General features: G+C 38.2%; 1 protein-coding gene across 12 annotated transcripts in view; it reads left to right on the forward strand.

The window, feature by feature from the left end:
- The first annotated feature begins 322 nt into the window (after positions 1-322).
- CCDC88A (coiled-coil domain containing 88A) overlaps positions 323-16,528 on the forward strand; it is an 80,615-nt gene continuing 64,409 nt past the window's right edge. For all 12 annotated transcript variants that reach the window (XM_069850239.1, XM_069850240.1, XM_069850242.1 and 9 more), the window contains exons 1-2: positions 323-817; positions 949-1,049. In XM_069850239.1, coding sequence (XP_069706340.1) covers positions 755-817; positions 949-1,049 — 164 coding nt within the window. In that variant the 5' untranslated portion in view covers positions 323-754. The remainder of the gene's footprint in view (positions 818-948; positions 1,050-16,528) is intronic.

Genomic DNA, 16,528 nt, shown 5'->3' on the forward strand with positions numbered 1-16,528 from the left:
TTGGGGGCCGTAGGAGGAAAGAGGAAGGGACCCGCACTGGCGGAGGGATCAGCGGGTGCCGCAGCGCGGAGGGATCCGGCGGCTGGGCCCGCCCGTCTCCGGGAGGGAGGGCGCGCGCGGGTGATGCGGCGCGGCAGGGCGCGCTGAGGCCGTTATTCGGGAGCGGCGGGACGCGGGCGTCAGGGCTGGGACCGGGGCGGAAAGCGGGGCGCTCCCGCCGCTGCCCAGGGGCAGAGGGAACGGGGCGAGGAAGAGGGAGCTGGTGTAAAGCAGCGTGCCGGGGGCCGCCTCCCTCTGCCTGGGCACTGCGGGGGGGTTTCCCGTGGGGAAGGGGCAGGATGAGCTTGCGGAGTTGTGCTGGGCTTTCCCCTTCCTTTCCGAGGAGCTGCTGAAGCGGATTTTTCCTTCCTTTCTTTTTTTTGTTTTGTCTGATGCAGAATCCCAGTAGCGAGGCAGCCTCCCTCTTTCCTTGCCCTCCTACCTTCTGCCCCTGCGGTGTGTAGGAAGGGAGAGGCATCAATGGGAGGGCTGGAGTGCGCTTAGATGGGCTCTCGGATGCATTTTTTTCTTGAAAGAGGAAGATAAATCCCAGCTGCCGGCGCACTGACTTCTCTGCTGGTGAAAATGGGGTTCGGTTACTCCACCTAAACCCTTGCAGCGTTTCAGAGGGTTGCTACAGTGAAGGACTCTTATATATATAATTTTTTTTTTGCATTAGAGGAGTTTCTTTGATGCTAACCGGTTTTTTTGTAAAATGGAGAACGAAATATTCACACCCCTTTTGGAGCAGTTCATGTCCAGCCCTCTTGTCACCTGGGTAAGCCTTTTTTTTTTTTTTTCTCCCCTCACCCATTGCTCATTTATTTGCTCATTGTTTGAAGGTAAATGCCTTGCGGCGGAGAATGAGGTGGAGTTAGTGTCACCGTGGTGATGATGATTATGTTTTAGGTTAAGACATTTGGACCGTTAGCTGGAGGAAATGGGACCAATCTGGAAGAATATGTGGCGCTAGTGGATGGCGTGTTTCTGAACGAAGTCATGCTGCAAATGTAAGTGTGTGCCAGTTCTGCCTCGGGTTTATTTTTTGCTGTTGTCTTGGTTCTCTTGTATGTTTTAATTTTTTTACGAAAGCTCTACTTTCCCCTCCATATTGACCGTGGCAAGTTTCTTTCTTTTAATTGCTGTAGTCCTGTGGTCAGTTGAGAGGAGACTTCAGAGCACAGTAGATGCTCTTTGCTGTTTAATGTTCAAATGATGTGTTTGCAGGATGTATAAAGTAATACAGGCTGAATCATGATATGTAGAACTTACAGGAAATTTAGATGACTGTGAATAGTTTCCCATATTTCCCCTGAGAAGCATAAAGGTTCATTCTACTGGAAGGTATTCTCATAGACAAATTTTTGAATATATTTGCTTGGCTAATAAGATTCTAATGGATGTCTTAGTGCATGTGACCTACAACTTAAGGATTGTATGCAAGTCACATAATGTTTACTGAGCAAATGGGCCATCCTTTAACTCCTTCTGCTTTATTTTTCACAGTTCTAAACTACAAGAGGTAGTAATTGTGCAGTAAAGCTGGTATTTTAATTGAGTATAGAATGTTTTATGGCTACAAGCCACAGAAGAAACATTTTTACATGGTTTTAAAAATTGTTTATTGAAAACTCATTGTTAGAAAAATTTCTTTATCATTACAGTGACTTTTTGTTTAATCAAAGTTTTGACTGGAATGTTGCCCACTACTGTAATGCTAGAGAGTAACACTTCTGTCAAGTATCTGGTGATATAATCATAAAAATGTTTCTAGAGGAAAAAGATCTCCATGTGTGGTTTTTTTTTCTCCCCCTGTTTTAAGTCTTTACAGAGAAATGCATCTTTTGCTCATATAGGTATGAACAAATGTAGGCTTATGGATGGCTGGATGGGTACATCAATGTGTAAGCAGCTTGTGATGACAGCTGTTCCTCAGGAACACTGCTCAGTGATGGGCATCCTTTTACTCTGTGTATATTTTTTAAAGTCATACTTAGTACTTTAGAAGTTTTTGCTGTTAGTGTTTAGCCTGTACAACTAATCCATGTAAAAAGATCTACACATTACCACAGTTAAGTTTGAATTCACATCCTTCTGAAACTAGTATTTTTTTGTCACCTACTTCTGTGAATTCCACGCATTTACTTGTGTAATATTGAGAAACATGGGAAACTTGCTGGACTTGAACATTCTGAAAAAAATCTTGATGGTATTTATGGCATGTTTTAATAAGAATTTTAAGTGATGCATTCACTGAAGCATACTATTTTTACCTTACAATTTGTTTTTTTCTGGGACTACATATTAATTAAGTAGCTTGTCAATTATGACCACATATTTAACATGTAGAGCTTCTGTTTGGTAAAAATTTGACAGCTGGAAGGCAAATATAGTACTGAACTGGAACAAGGTAATTTTGAAGACTATAGTGTTGAAATTAAACTTTATCAGTAATTATTTTTTTTTAATACTAAGAGTATGAAATATTTGCTACGTATGCGGGAATACATGTATGTAAGATGGGCAGCTGCAGAGAGGGAACGTTCCCATGCTTATGGCACTATGCATTGGCTTTGACTTTGTACGGGCATCTTTGAGCCCACACTGTGATTCCTGTAGATTACTTAGGAGTAATTGTGAGTGATTGTATAAAAAATACACGTGGGAGATGTAAAATTAAAATATAATAGTTTTGTAGATAAAACAATTCAAAATGGCCTTAAACTAGGGGTATGTGTGAAAGGACACTGGTGCACAAATAAACATTTTACAAATGTTGCTGGAAGGTGTATTTTATTTAAAATACGTGGTTTTGGGACTGAAATGTTTTACAGTTGATTGCTGCTTAGAATTGAATGTTCCAGAACTGTATTCTTATTGGGAGAGAGTGTATGTGGATATTTGTTTTGGGTTGTTTTGCGAGGATTGAAAGAGGAAAAAATGCTTCACTTTTTGCAGATTGACTCTGTCTCCTGTTAAATCACTGTGGAAAGCTGTGTCAACTTCTAGTTTGATTTACTTTGAATATCTGCGTATTAAACACGTATCTTCAGTTGCAAAAAACATTTAAAGGATACAGTTCCAGCTAATCATCAATATCACTTACTTCCAGTGTTTCCCATTTTCAGTCTTGACCTACCATATGTTAGGGAAATGTGGCAGAAAAATTTGTATCATGTGACTTCAAAAGCAGAATATTTTCCTTTGGAATGTTGGGGTTTTTTTAAAGCTGTCAATGACTTACTTCACATGAGAACTAGAGATGCGTGCTTAGGATCTATGGCACTCTTAGAAGCTCAAGAGAAATGTTTTTCTTGCAGAAGTCACCAGGAGTGCCATTTGTAGAAATGTGTGGAAAATACCACTAGAAGTTGGTTGTTCTCATTGTTCTTTTTTTTTTCTTTTTTTTTTCCACGAGTTGTGTTATGTGGTGCTTACTTTTTACTCTAGTTTTGAGGTATTTGGAGCTGTTAATGCTTTGGTGTGCTAATACAGCTAGCACATTCCTTTCAGCTAGGGACTTTGTGCTGATGTTGTCAGTCAGTTCCTGTGGCTAGAAAGTCATTGCAGCATTAGATGCTTTGAAGGGTGTTAAAAGCATGAACAAGGGGAGACTGTTAGAGGTGCTGTGTTCCTGCTTTATATATACTTTAATACTTCTATCATCTGGGGGGAAAAAAAACCCCAAACAAATGCTATGACTATAAAAGTAGGTGTTAATATTGGATTAGGCATGGTTTGTAAACAGTTACATGATCAAAAAAATGTGGCTTTGTTATTTAGAGAAAGTTTTTTGTTCAGTTAAAAAAGAGTTAATCCTGCCTTCTGTCAGCTACAAGTGAGAGTTTTTTTAGTATGGGCTTGTTTCTCCTTGTGTTTGTCTACATCAAATTTATTTTCAACAATTGTAATGATTCATAAAGAGGAAATCGATGTCAGCTTTGGAATAGTTGCAGGGTAATGGTACTGAGATAGTTGGGTTTTATCGGCATTGAGGTTATTAGTACCTCATAATGCATGAAAAGGAATAAATCATTATATTGCTTATATGTCTTTTACCTTTGACTTTTTGGACTTTTTAGTACATATGAAAATTACACAGATTCCATTCAGTGTCCAGGAAGAGCTCTTTCTTTGCTGGAAATGCTACAGGCCAATTTTTATATTTTATATTGTTAATTAAAGAGTTCCAGTGTTATTGAATTAGCTGCTAACTTGAGAAAATGTCTCTCATTTCCTGTTTAAACTTAGGTCCAGTTCTTCAAAAGTATTCAGTTACCTACCTTCTGCTGGGATCAGTCAGTATCTGATACTTCTGGAAAGAAACCCATCTGTCTTTCTAAATCTGAGCCTTTATCTTTGTGTTCTTTGATACAAAAAGGGGTCATGCTGTTTGGAAATAAATCAGAATGCAAGAGGTTGCTGCAGTGGTGTTCTGCTGTGGCAGGGAGGTAGAGGAACATGCCAAGAATACTTCATACCTTTACTATACCTCTGAATTGTAATACTCCTGACATTACAAAGTGCTCATATACTTTACTAAAATATATTATGTATTCTCCTAAAATATATGAAATGGTGTAATTTGATGGCTAAGACACCTGTTGTGCCTCTAGGTCTAATTACAGTATAATAATGCTTAGTTGTCTGGGAGATATTTTTCAGAACCTGACTAACACCACCTCATTTTTTTAAGTCTTAGTGTTGAACTGTATATACTCTTCTGATCCAAAAACATCAAGATGTTCTTGCAAAAACACTCATTTTCTGAGTGCTTTTAATTTTCCTTTCTGATAGGTCTTGTTCTCTAATATTTGTTATTTGAATTCCAGTAGTATTGTGTAAGAAATGCTGAAAGTCTTGTTGGATGAACTGTGGTTCCCAAACTGACAAGAGTCTTACTGGTTCCTTTGAATAGGAATAGGCAGCTGCAAGTAATTACAAGATTGGCACTTTCACTACATTTAGCACCACCATTAACATTTGGTCAAGTAACAAAGACTTGAACCAAATTTTAGTTTTAATAGTTTTATTTTACTAGCCTTTGTATTTGTGGAAATGGATCTATTTTAAAGGAACTATTGGACAAATACTGTATACAGAATTGACAATGGATAGGACCAGACTCTGACTTAATGTAATCCAGTGCCTGGAGAATCCATACACTTTCATCACTGTGTTCCATTCATAACTTTTGTCTTAATTGTATATATTAATTGATACTATCCATGTCAGTTGTTGCATACAGACACGCTGAAAACTGCATCAAAGGATGAAGTGTTTTATTGTTCTACTGTTTTACACCCTTTTGTATTCTCCCACTGTTTTTCACTCACTGGATCCATGTGCCGGCCTTTCACATCCATAGAATTTTCCAGGTGGAGCAGCTGACTGTTTCCTTCCATGACTTCGGTGATGTGTGCCTAGAATGTGTAGACTGCTTCATTGACTCCTTTTCTGAGCTCATAGTCTTTAGTTGTGTGTTTTTTTCCCAAGCAGTTGAGCTTGCCAGCCCATACTTCTGGCATGCCTATATCTTTCCCTGAAAACTGGACTCCGTTTCTAGTGCTTGAGCCAGCTGCCTGGCTCTGTGAAGGAGTGCAGGAACATGCCCTCCAATCCAATTAACTCTTTCTTTTGAAGAAGGCCAAGTAGCAAGAGACAGCTTCAGCCAGGTTCTGACTGGGTGGGGAAATAGAAAAATGTTTTGGGAAAAATGAGATTGGTGAATTGGGCAGTAAAAGTATGAACATCTATTTTAGCAAAAAGTCAAATATTATGAAGTCTGCACTTTTCTCACTTTCTTGAAGTGAATAGATTTTATTCACACTTCTCAGATGCACTCTCTCAGGCTTCCATAAATGGAAGGTGGATGTCATTGGGAGTTAATGAAACTTGTTGCTCTTATGAGTGATTCTGCAGCAGTAAGGCTTAGATATTTTTTAAGGGAAGCTGTATTTATAACACTCAGTTTTTTTGTAAAGCAGCAAATTCTTTAACAGATGTTCTGCAGAATGCGTACTGTAGTAAAGATTGTTGGAATCCAAACTTTTTGATTACAAAGAAGGAAATAATAGTTCTTACAGCGTAATGATGTTTGATTTTTAGACATGAACTTCTGTCTGCAGTGAGCCTTGAACTGGGCAAATGAGGTGGACAGACATATCTGTACTTACGGGGTGCTTGGGTTTTCGTTAGGTAAAGAGCAAGAAAGTGTGGGTTGAATGTGGTATGCTTTAAGTGTTTAATATTTGCTTATGTCTCTGTTTTACTAGTTTTTAATGCTTTTGTACCCTTTTTCACAGTTCTACTATTCTTCATCCTATGCACTCCAGTTAATTTCTGTGTAGCAAACTATTGTAGTGTTTTGAAGATTAGGAAGTAAATGATCTAATATTCCTCTGCACATATGCACCACTTCTTTGCTCTCTCCTTCACATGCTTCTTTGTTATTTTTCTTTGACTTTGGTTCCTTATTTCTTTTAGTAGTGGACTATTATGCCATCCTTAGTCTAGGTTAGTAGCTGGGGCCAAGAAGTAAAAGGTTAGTTAAAAAAACATTTCTTAATATATGCAGAGATGCAGTATTGTGTCTATCTACCTGTTCCACAAATAGCAGTCTCAGTTGAAAGATCTAAAATCAAAAGAACTCGTTTCAGCACTGAAAAATTTCTGGCAGGGAAATGGTGTATATTCACTGTGACTTTTGAGTTTTATTTTCCATTTCAAAGCACTTTACAAAAATAATAAAATAAACTTACTAATAGCTAGGCATATATTTTATGTGTATCATTGTCGGGAAAGTCAGTAACAGTATACTAATGAAGTGTTTCCTCTTATGACAGCTAAGTTAAAGCTGTTTTATATTTAGGGACAGGTCTGTGCTGTGTTGAAGACTGCAGGACAGAGACGCCTGAGCGAGGTAACGGAGGAGATTAAGAGCCACAGAGCACAGTCCAGCTCTGCTGAATAGACCTGCCTTTACACAAGACAAAGTCCGCTTTAACTGAAGTCACAGGACTGTGTGTAGAATGCCACAAGTGTGATTTTGAGCCAGAGGATGATGTGTCCTGGTTTAGCGCTAGTGGTTGTGCCACCTGCTTTAATGGTTCAGGTGGCTCATCTAAGCATCATTTGCCCGCAACAGCACCCAGCGTTGAGGGTGGGCGAGCTTTCCAGTTCCAGCTGACTGTAATATTTCTGTTTCTGGGGATGGCTTTGTACTTCACTTGTTTCTGCTTCTGTGTTGCTGCTATCCTGACTTCCTGTGTTGTAAGGAAAGGCAGCACTCAACTTGCTTTGCTCTTATTTTTGTACCAGAAAGGTAAGTTTTTGTTCAGGTGGCTGAGATGCCGTGAGCTACCCTATGTTGCCATATTTCTTGGTAGCACAGCAGCAGTAAATTCCAGAGGTTTAGGTTAGTTACAGATACCTTACCTGGGCTGACTAGCCTGTGTCTTTCACTGGCAGGGATGTATTTTTTTAGGTTCCATGGGTAGTTTGGGGGATCTCTGTGCCACAAACCTTTGCAAAGTGTTACGGTGCTATGAACTTTCTTTTAAAAACTAATCTAGTTAACTGGCAGACTGTTACTTAAACTGGTTATTCAAGCACATCTTAATCCTGTGCTAAATTTGAGAAGCTTACTTCTAGATTTTTCTTGTTTGTTTCTGCTGTTAAGAAGGGGCTTTTTAGCTTTGTGTTCTTATATATTTTCCTCCTATTTTTGGGTTCTCCTCCTTTTTTTCTGAATTAAATACTGCTTTGTTTTGCCTTCCTCGTCTTTCATCTGTACTACTTTTTCCTATGTAGCAATTGTTTAGAGATAAAGACATTTTTTTCCAAATGCTGCTTTGTCAGAGCACATGACCTCAGTGATCAGAGATTATTTGGTAATAACTGTGCGGTAGTCTTTGCTTGTTTGCTTTGTTTTAGGAGTCCTGTATTATTATGCCTTAAGATGCCCCAAAGTGACATGGTCTTTGAGGCCATTGCTATTAAGCAGCATTTGTGAAATGTCCCCTCTTCATTTCATTGGACTAATTGACGTTAAGGCATTGGATCGAAGGCACACTACTGCTTGACCCCAACTCTATTGGTGTGCTTTCCAACTGGCTTACTCTGAGGAAAAAGCGAAAATTATCTTACGTTGTGTTTTTGGATTGGGAAATAGTAAGGAATGAACTTGTAAGTGGCTTGCATTATATTTCTGGCTGTTGAATGAATCTTTGAATTGGTGTTGTCCATTTAGATATACTCAAATTTGCTTTGTTTTCTGTAGTAATAAAAGATAGAGTCCACTTGGGTTTGCTACAGAATTTTATCTTACATTAAGCTGCAGGGAAACATTTGTTTAGGTTTTGGTTTTGCGGTATCTTTGTTTTTCTTAAATAAACTCTTGAGCAAAAAATGTCCAGTGTAATTTCCTTGTAGCCTGGGAATATGCTTGCTGTGTATTTGGAGCACTGTGGCTGCCAGATGAAAACAAAACAGATACCAGTTGATGTGTGATAGAATGTAGACAAATGTCATACTTACGAAGTGCTGGCTTGCACCTTAGCAAGAAAATTAATGTTTTAAGATTAGAAGAATTCACATCTTTTACAGGTCCTTATATGTATGCTTATCTTGTAGCTTCGTGTAGTTAACAGGGGTGAGGTCCTGCATACACTACACTTGTTTATGTCTAAATCAGAAGGAGATTGTGCTTGTACTGATCTGCATACAAAATTTGCAACAGTTTATTTAGTGTGCTGAGGCCACAAGATTGCTTACATAATTTTATAAATTTTTACAAGAAGTTTAAGGTACTTTCTTTGGCAATCCCCTTATATCCAGGAGCCATGTGTTTGGATTTGTCTCATTCTGTGGAATAATCTGTATGAAGGGCTCAGATGTGTCACTTGGTAGTCTGAAAATTGGTATGGAAAAAGATGAAGATGTCTATTTCATTGTTATGACCTACAATAAACCTTCTGTATGTAAATTGGGGTCTCTGGGGAGACTTTATAGGACCCTCCCTGTACTTAAAGGGGGCCTAGAGTAAAGCTGTGAAGGGGGTCTTTATGAGGGAGTGCAGGGATAGGATGACAGGGGGAACAGTTTTAAGCTGAAAGAGGGGAGATTTAGATTAGATAGTGGGAAGAAATGTTTTCCTCTGAGGGTGGTGAGGCACTGGCACAGGTTTCCCAGAGAAGTTGTGGTGTGGCTATCCCATCCCTGGAGTGGTTTAAGGTTAGGTTGGATGGGGCTTTGAGCAGCCTGATCCTGTGGGAGGTGACCCTGCCCATGGCAGGGGCCTTAGAACTGGATGGGCTTTAAGGTCCCTTCCAACCCAAACCATTCTGTGATTCTATGAAATTAATCAGAAAGGGAAATTCTAGAGGCAGAGTGTTCTAACCAGAAGTATTTAATGGAAATATATGCAGCAGTACTTTTTCAACTTAAGATTGTTTTAGTCACTAAAAGTGACTGAAAGTGCAACATTCAGGTAGCTTTTGTATTGTCTCACTAGGCTGATCTCACATCAGCATTTCCTGGTTTTTTTTTTAATACTTGGTGTGCTGAGATGTTTACCTGTGATCAGACTATTTTGAATGTGGAGTACTGACTAATTGTTTTTGAGAAGTTATAGCTTCAGCAAAGTTCAAAGTAAAAAAAATAAAACCAGTGAACATCTTTCCAGATCTTCCAAAGGGGACAGTATTTTTGTTAGTGCCATGATTATCAAATAAAGCAAAGTATACACTGCTGTGGTGTTGGAAGTTGTTTATAGTAGAAGAGGAAAACTTTTATATTCAAACTTAATATCTTAAGAGGTTTTTTTAATCTTAAACAAAGAAGAGTGCATGGATGTGTATTCCCTTTAAATCCTGCATAAGTTATTTTCCCTTATGTTAATATTTTAAATGTCTTAGAAAGCATGTTAGCTCCATATGTATACTTTGCTAGGGATAATAAGGTTTTATTTGCTCTCTTCTGTCCTGTTTGCTGTTAGTATCTGTAATGACAGCTTTGTAGCCCTATTTTGCTTCTTTTATAACTATTTTGATGTTTCCTCCAAAGTACTGCCTGTATGTTTGCGGAATGGTCTTTCCAAGGTAGATTGTAAAAACATTTTCTCACTTTAATGTCCTCTTCGGTTTGGTATCAAATCATGCTGCATCCTGTGATACAGATCTGTGATTGCTTACTTATGTAAAACTTATCTTACTGTTGTCACAAGGTTGTTGCAAGTGTAAATGTTTTCAGTGTTTTAATGGTCAGTTACATTGAGGGTGTTAATCACAAAGTCAAATTGTTTTTAATTACTCTTATTAATTAGCATGGGACTGGATATATATGTACTTGTCAAATGAGTTCAAATCTAAAAGATGTTGAAAAGGGAAAATAATGCACAGTGCTTTAAGTAGAAAGCAAAACTTCAGTAGTCATTATCCTCAGTGCTTTGTTTCTTCCCTTTTCTTTCTTACTAGTCCTGTGCTCTTGCATCCTTTTTGTTTTAGTTTCATTTGGGAAATAGTATAGTGCAAATACTACAGCACTCTAATTCCACCTTTTCAAACAATATTTGCCACTTAGCTTTTTGCAATTAAAAAAAAACCCAAAACAACCAAACAACCCTCCCAACAAGATGGCTCTAGTAAGATATTTAGATTTGTTGAAGTAGTTAAGTATGTTTGTCAGACTTTTGGTTCTTGTCTCTTGCTCAAAAAACCTTCTGTTTATCAAGTTGTTTCTTACAGATATTCTCCATTATTTAATAACCAGGAGTGTTCATTTTGTTTGACAATGTTCTGTAATACTCTGTATCCAATAGATGTTCCTTTCCATCAGTGAAACTTCTTAATTTGGTGGAAACCAGTTTGTCCTTTGCCAGCTGTGGAGCAGAGGCTGTTCAATATTCTCATTGACTGTTGCTAGGAGCTCAGCCAGGTTACTCAATGCAATGAATAGTGATTCATTATCCTCAATCTTTGGCAGAATGCTCTTTATTTGTTTTTTTTGACATAGTACCTTTTAGTGTGACAGGAAAAGAGTACATCTGGTAGTCAGTTGTTTCATGCTGTGAGGATAGACAGCTGTTGCTCTGTAAGCTTGGAAGTTACGGATTTTTGGCGGTTGTTAATTTGGTGATGCAAGTGTGTGCTCTGTAAATGGCAGGTGAACCCTTTATTTCCTCTCTTACTTTCTTCTACAACTTGCTCACCTACATGCATCTTCCTTATTACTATTAAGGAAAAGAGAAAAGAGAGATAATAGATCCTGGGCTGTTCTGGACTCTGCTTTTTTTTAAAGCCTAGGAGGGAGAGGTTAAAAATTAGGTAGGCACCAGATCTCTTGAATATACTGTAATTTTGTCTGGCTGTTTGCACATTCACATGTAAACCTGCAAGCGTACAGATGTGAAGAGATGTCTCTTAATGCAAATAATAGTGCTAGCAGGGGGACAGCAGGGCAGTCGTTGGTTGGAGCAGCCTTGAGGTCATGAAATTGCAGCAGGTTCACATCTATGGAGAAGGAAGAGAGAAGGTTACTCGGCACAAAGGCCTGTGGCGCTGATTCAGCTAGAGCTATTCTAGCACACTTCAACCATGAGTAATTAGGCAGCTCCTCTGCTGTGAGTGCCAACAACTGAGCTTAGACACTGTGCACCTACCCTGGGAGTAGTTCAGCCTGGTCAGATGCTGCAGCACTAAGTCTGGGAAGCGGAAAGCTGTCTGCTTATGCTCAGTGTCTACCCTTATGTTCTTGGCAGTGTTCCCTGTGATCCCCACCAGCCAGTCGATTTGTGGTAGGCCACTTGGTTATATTGTTTTGCTTGTTTTTTTGTTTTGCTTGTTTTTTGTTTTGGGTTTGTTTTTTTTTTTAAAGTAGGCATAAGGCTTCAGCCTCCTAATAGCTTTTGCTTTTGGACCTAATCCTAGGAAATGAGGTTTTGTGCAGGGCCCAGAAGGCCTGTGATGTTAGACCTACTTCTAAAACTCATGTTACCATGAGGTAAAAAAACTTTGATACAAGTGTTGAAATTTGGCACATACAGTCAAATCTTTGCTAAGTGCAGAGGTAGCAAAGCGTCCTGGAATTGAGGTATTCTTTACCACAAAAGAAGGTGCATATTGATATCTCAGCGTTTGTAAATAATATATCTTTAGATGTTTGAGCAGATGTCTATGCAACTACATGAACGTTTTAACTGTGCATTGATTGCCGCTCAAATAGTATTTCTCAAGAATAGAAATAAAAGCGTTTTACAAGTAAGAGAGGGAGGTTGACAAAGAGTGATTGGTATAATCCTTTTACTGGTTCCTGTGTAAGCACTCAAAGTTGCAGTGGCTAAGTGGATTTCAAAATTGAAGACTTAAGTGAGTCTGGAGGTGTACAGCCCTGGTGTCTTCAGCGAGTCGGATTGGGTCCCTTCAGTTGTAAGGGTCGTGTATGCATTATGCAATATCACTGGGCCATCACAGCATGCAGTGTCATCAATACATTGGAGCCTCAGGGCTTGCATGTCTTGCATGATGCTCTTCAAGAAGTGGAAGGATTTTATTGCCCTCTGTTTTTCAGATAAGAATGTGCCCAGTTAGTTTGCTCCATGCTTCAGCAGTGAATGGTCTGGGTCATGAATTGTTCTTTAGGGAAGTCATTGATTTAAATCCATTTCTAGCAACACAGAAATCCTGATGAACAAGGCGTTAAAATTTTTTTCTTTATCTTTTTGGTAGGCTTAGCATGAAAGTTCTCTTTGGCAGCAGAAATCGATTGTACTGATAGATGTAGGCGGAGTTTGAAGTGTGCCATCGTGCACCAATGTTTCTAGAACATGCGTGATCACAAGGTTCAGATACTGGCAATATTGTACTTCAGAATCTACCCCTTTCTTTGATACTGTACCTCCTGCAAACTGACCCTTTGACTGTGATTGATTATTTTAAAACTGATTGTGTGCTGGGGAAGGCCAGTGCCCCTTTTGGCCCATACACAAAGGTGCTTCTGATAACTTTGTTGCCTTAATGTACTGCTTCATCTGGTGTTGCTTCAAATGTTTAAAGCAAGTTGGAAATTATCAGTTATTCTCCAGTGAAGTCTCTGGTTCTGTTTTGACTTTCACAGTAGAAGGACACTTCCGTATTAAACACACTTCTTCGATTTTTATTATTTTCTTGCTAATAGTAAATAATGGAAATGCTGCTTTATTATTTGACATGTACAAGAAGATCTGCTTTCAGTAATTACTGGAATATTTGAGAAAGAGCATGAGTTGAGCCTCAGTGTTCCTATTAAAGGGACTTTGCAAAAATTATAACTGTATTGGGCAAGGAACATTTATGCGTAAAAGGAAATACAGTGCTATGGTAAGCTAAAACACAGACAAAACTAACAGTTGATATTTATTACTCTTTGAGATGTACACTTGTGCAGAATCTTTTCCAATGTGCTTCCTTCAGCATTTCCCTGTACTTAACAAATATGTTCAAAGATATATTTAAAATCAGGGTACATTACAATATGAGACTTAATCATAAAGTACCATCAAGGAACAGATGGCAAGAGAGGACACAACTGGTTTGCAGTCTGCGTAGATTTAAGCATGAAGCCATTAAGCTATCACATTCCCATTTCTGATAGATTTTGGTCAATGAAAAATTAAAGACACATAATCCCTGATTATATGGGGTCTCAATCTGTAACTCACGACACTGATAGTATTTCAAAATCAGTGAAGTTCTCTTTGTAATCAGCAGTTTTAAACTAATGCGTTATTGGGATGGATGCTCTTGTCTGTTTTTATTGCTATTGAAATTAATGTATCTTGTCATAAGTAGGTTGCTCTTAAATGTAAAATTGCTTTAGGGTATCTTTTGCTGCTCTGCTTCCTATTGACTTCTAGACAGATTTGCCCTATTTTACTAGGCTATTTGCCACTGAAGCAGTCCAGTATCTCCACCTAATAAAAGCAGCAACTCAGAGTTCAGAGCATGTGTTGCTTTAAAAATGGCTATAGTGTAGCTAGCGCAGTAGCCACCTGAATATTATGTTTTTCAAAAACATTTTTTAAAGCTATCTTTTACAAAAGTCTATTTTAGAACTGGTTGTTGTTCAAAATTATTTCATTTGCATCTTGAATTCCCAAAAGCAAGTATGATTTTATTTCAGTGGGATGGACAAATGTATTCTAATAAGCAGAATTGTTTAGTATTAATAAAAAGTAATTATTATAAAAATATTCTTCATCATAAAAATTAAACAATCATCCTTTGGGTGCAAGTAATGTATTAAAATCTGTAATATAATAGTTGCCCAAAAATGTAAACTAATTTGAAAATGCATGTTCAGATTTTGGCGATTTATGTTTATATTTTTATCTTTCTCTATGAAGAATATATGCACACCTTATATTAGTTTTTCTTATTAGTTATTTCAAAGTGCCTGATGAAAAAGTTAGTCTTCTGTTCCTGGCTTGGACCAGCCTGGTGGAATATAATTATTCAAACACCGCATAATGAAAAATGTGTAGCTAATGTCATGCTATGTTACTTCGTCTTTGAGAGGAATGAGTTAAGACATCAATACCTAAGAAGATGGACTGTAGTGACTAAACGAAGGTTATTTTAAATGTTTTGTGGATTAAGGAGACTACTGAACTTCAGAGTTGGAGGCCTTGAGAGAAAAATTCCTGCTTATCAGTAGTGTGAATGAAGATGGGTTTATTTTTTTTAAAACAACGAATCTCCTGCTGAAGGACCTATTCAGAGTTCTTTTGGAGATGGTGCATGGTGCGAGAAGTGATCTGTCAGGCCTGTTCTTAGATGTTAATACACTTGCAGCTCGAAACTGACAGTTAAAACATAATCTGAAAGCTAGAAATTGGTGATTGAAGATTAGAGAAAACTGGCAGATGCAAACACTGAAGGATTCTTCTGTCAAGTGGCCTCTGAATTAAATGTTCTAGGTTTCAATACGTGGGTTGTTTTAGTAGGTAGCCTATTACTCTTCTCTGTTTATAAAGTATAATAATTTAATGACATAATGTGGTTAGAAAGATTTAAATTGCTTTAGTACAGGAAAAAAGTCCCGTTTGCACTGTTAGCTATTGAGAGCAGGCATGCAATCCAGAAAGAGATAGAATAATTTTTTTTTAAGTAAAAGTCATCCTAGTAATTGCAAATGTGTTGATTGAGAATGTCAAAGACAACTTTGAGGAATAATGACCCCATATGGCAATCTTTGCAAAAGAAAGACAAAAATCCAAGAAATACAGCTTCCTACTAACTATAGTGAGTTATTGAGGCTACATGTTTAATTACATTAAAAATTTTTTGTAGAGATTAGTAGTGTTAATACTTATGTTTAAGTAACTTAATTTTATCATCAAATCATAGAATGGTTTGGATTGGAAGGGACCTTGAATATTATCCAGTTCCAAGCCCCCTCCCATGTGCAGGAACACCTTCCACTGAATCAGGGATACATGGGGTGAATTGGTGGAAATAAAGGAATGTTACTTTACCTTGAACAGTAGTGTAAGTTAACAATTAAAAAATCTTGGATACGTATGAACATGAACCTTGGCACAAGACTAATAGCACAGAATTTCTGGTTATCTTTGTTAATGCATAATTTGGCAGAGTTGATCCATACACTTTTGGGTTTTTAAAGATTTATAGGGAGAAGGGAACAGTGGTTTGTCACAGTACTGTTGACAGAGTGTCTGCTAAAGCATTGTAAAAATGCTCAGATTCCATTAGTATCTGTTAGTGCGTCATTTGAGAGATGTACACTTTTTGTTTTCCTACTGTGAGGAGAAGTGCTGTTATTCAGGACCAAAGCCCAGGAACAGGTGTAATGGCACGCTACAGTTCCTGATTTTCCCCAGATGTTAGATATTTACAAAAAAAAATTTGTTCTCATATCATCAAATAGAACACAAAGCATATGTGCCGTATCTTTGGTGTAAGTAAGTCCCAATACTGAAATACTGTACTGCCAAGCAATATAATAAGAAAATAAAAAGGGTGAAAGCCCAACTAGAACTTAAACTTAAACTAGAACTGCTGTAGAAGACAATATAAAATGTTTCTATAAATACATGAGCAACAAAAGGGAAGCTAAGGTGACTTTTCCTTTGTTAGATGTGGGAAGGACACATAGTGACAATGGATGAGGAAAAGACTGAGGTACTTAATGCCTTCTTTGCCTCAGTCTTTAATACCAGGTACTCAACCCTGTGAGCTGGAAGACATGTCTGAGGAGCAGAATGGTGCCCCCATACAAACATAGAATGGTTTGAATTGAAAGGGACCTTGACCATCATCTAATTCTAACCCCTCTGCCATGGGCAGGGACACATCCCACTAGATAAGGCTGCTCAAGGCCCCATCCAGCCTGGCTTTGAACACTTCCAGGGATGGAGCAGCTGCGACTTCCCCAGGCAACCTCTACCAGTGCCTCACAACTCTCATAGTGAAGAATTTCCTCCTTATGTCTA

Source organism: Phaenicophaeus curvirostris, chromosome 2 (genome assembly GCF_032191515.1).
Source record: "Phaenicophaeus curvirostris isolate KB17595 chromosome 2, BPBGC_Pcur_1.0, whole genome shotgun sequence".
Lineage (NCBI taxonomy): Eukaryota > Metazoa > Chordata > Aves > Cuculiformes > Cuculidae > Phaenicophaeus > Phaenicophaeus curvirostris.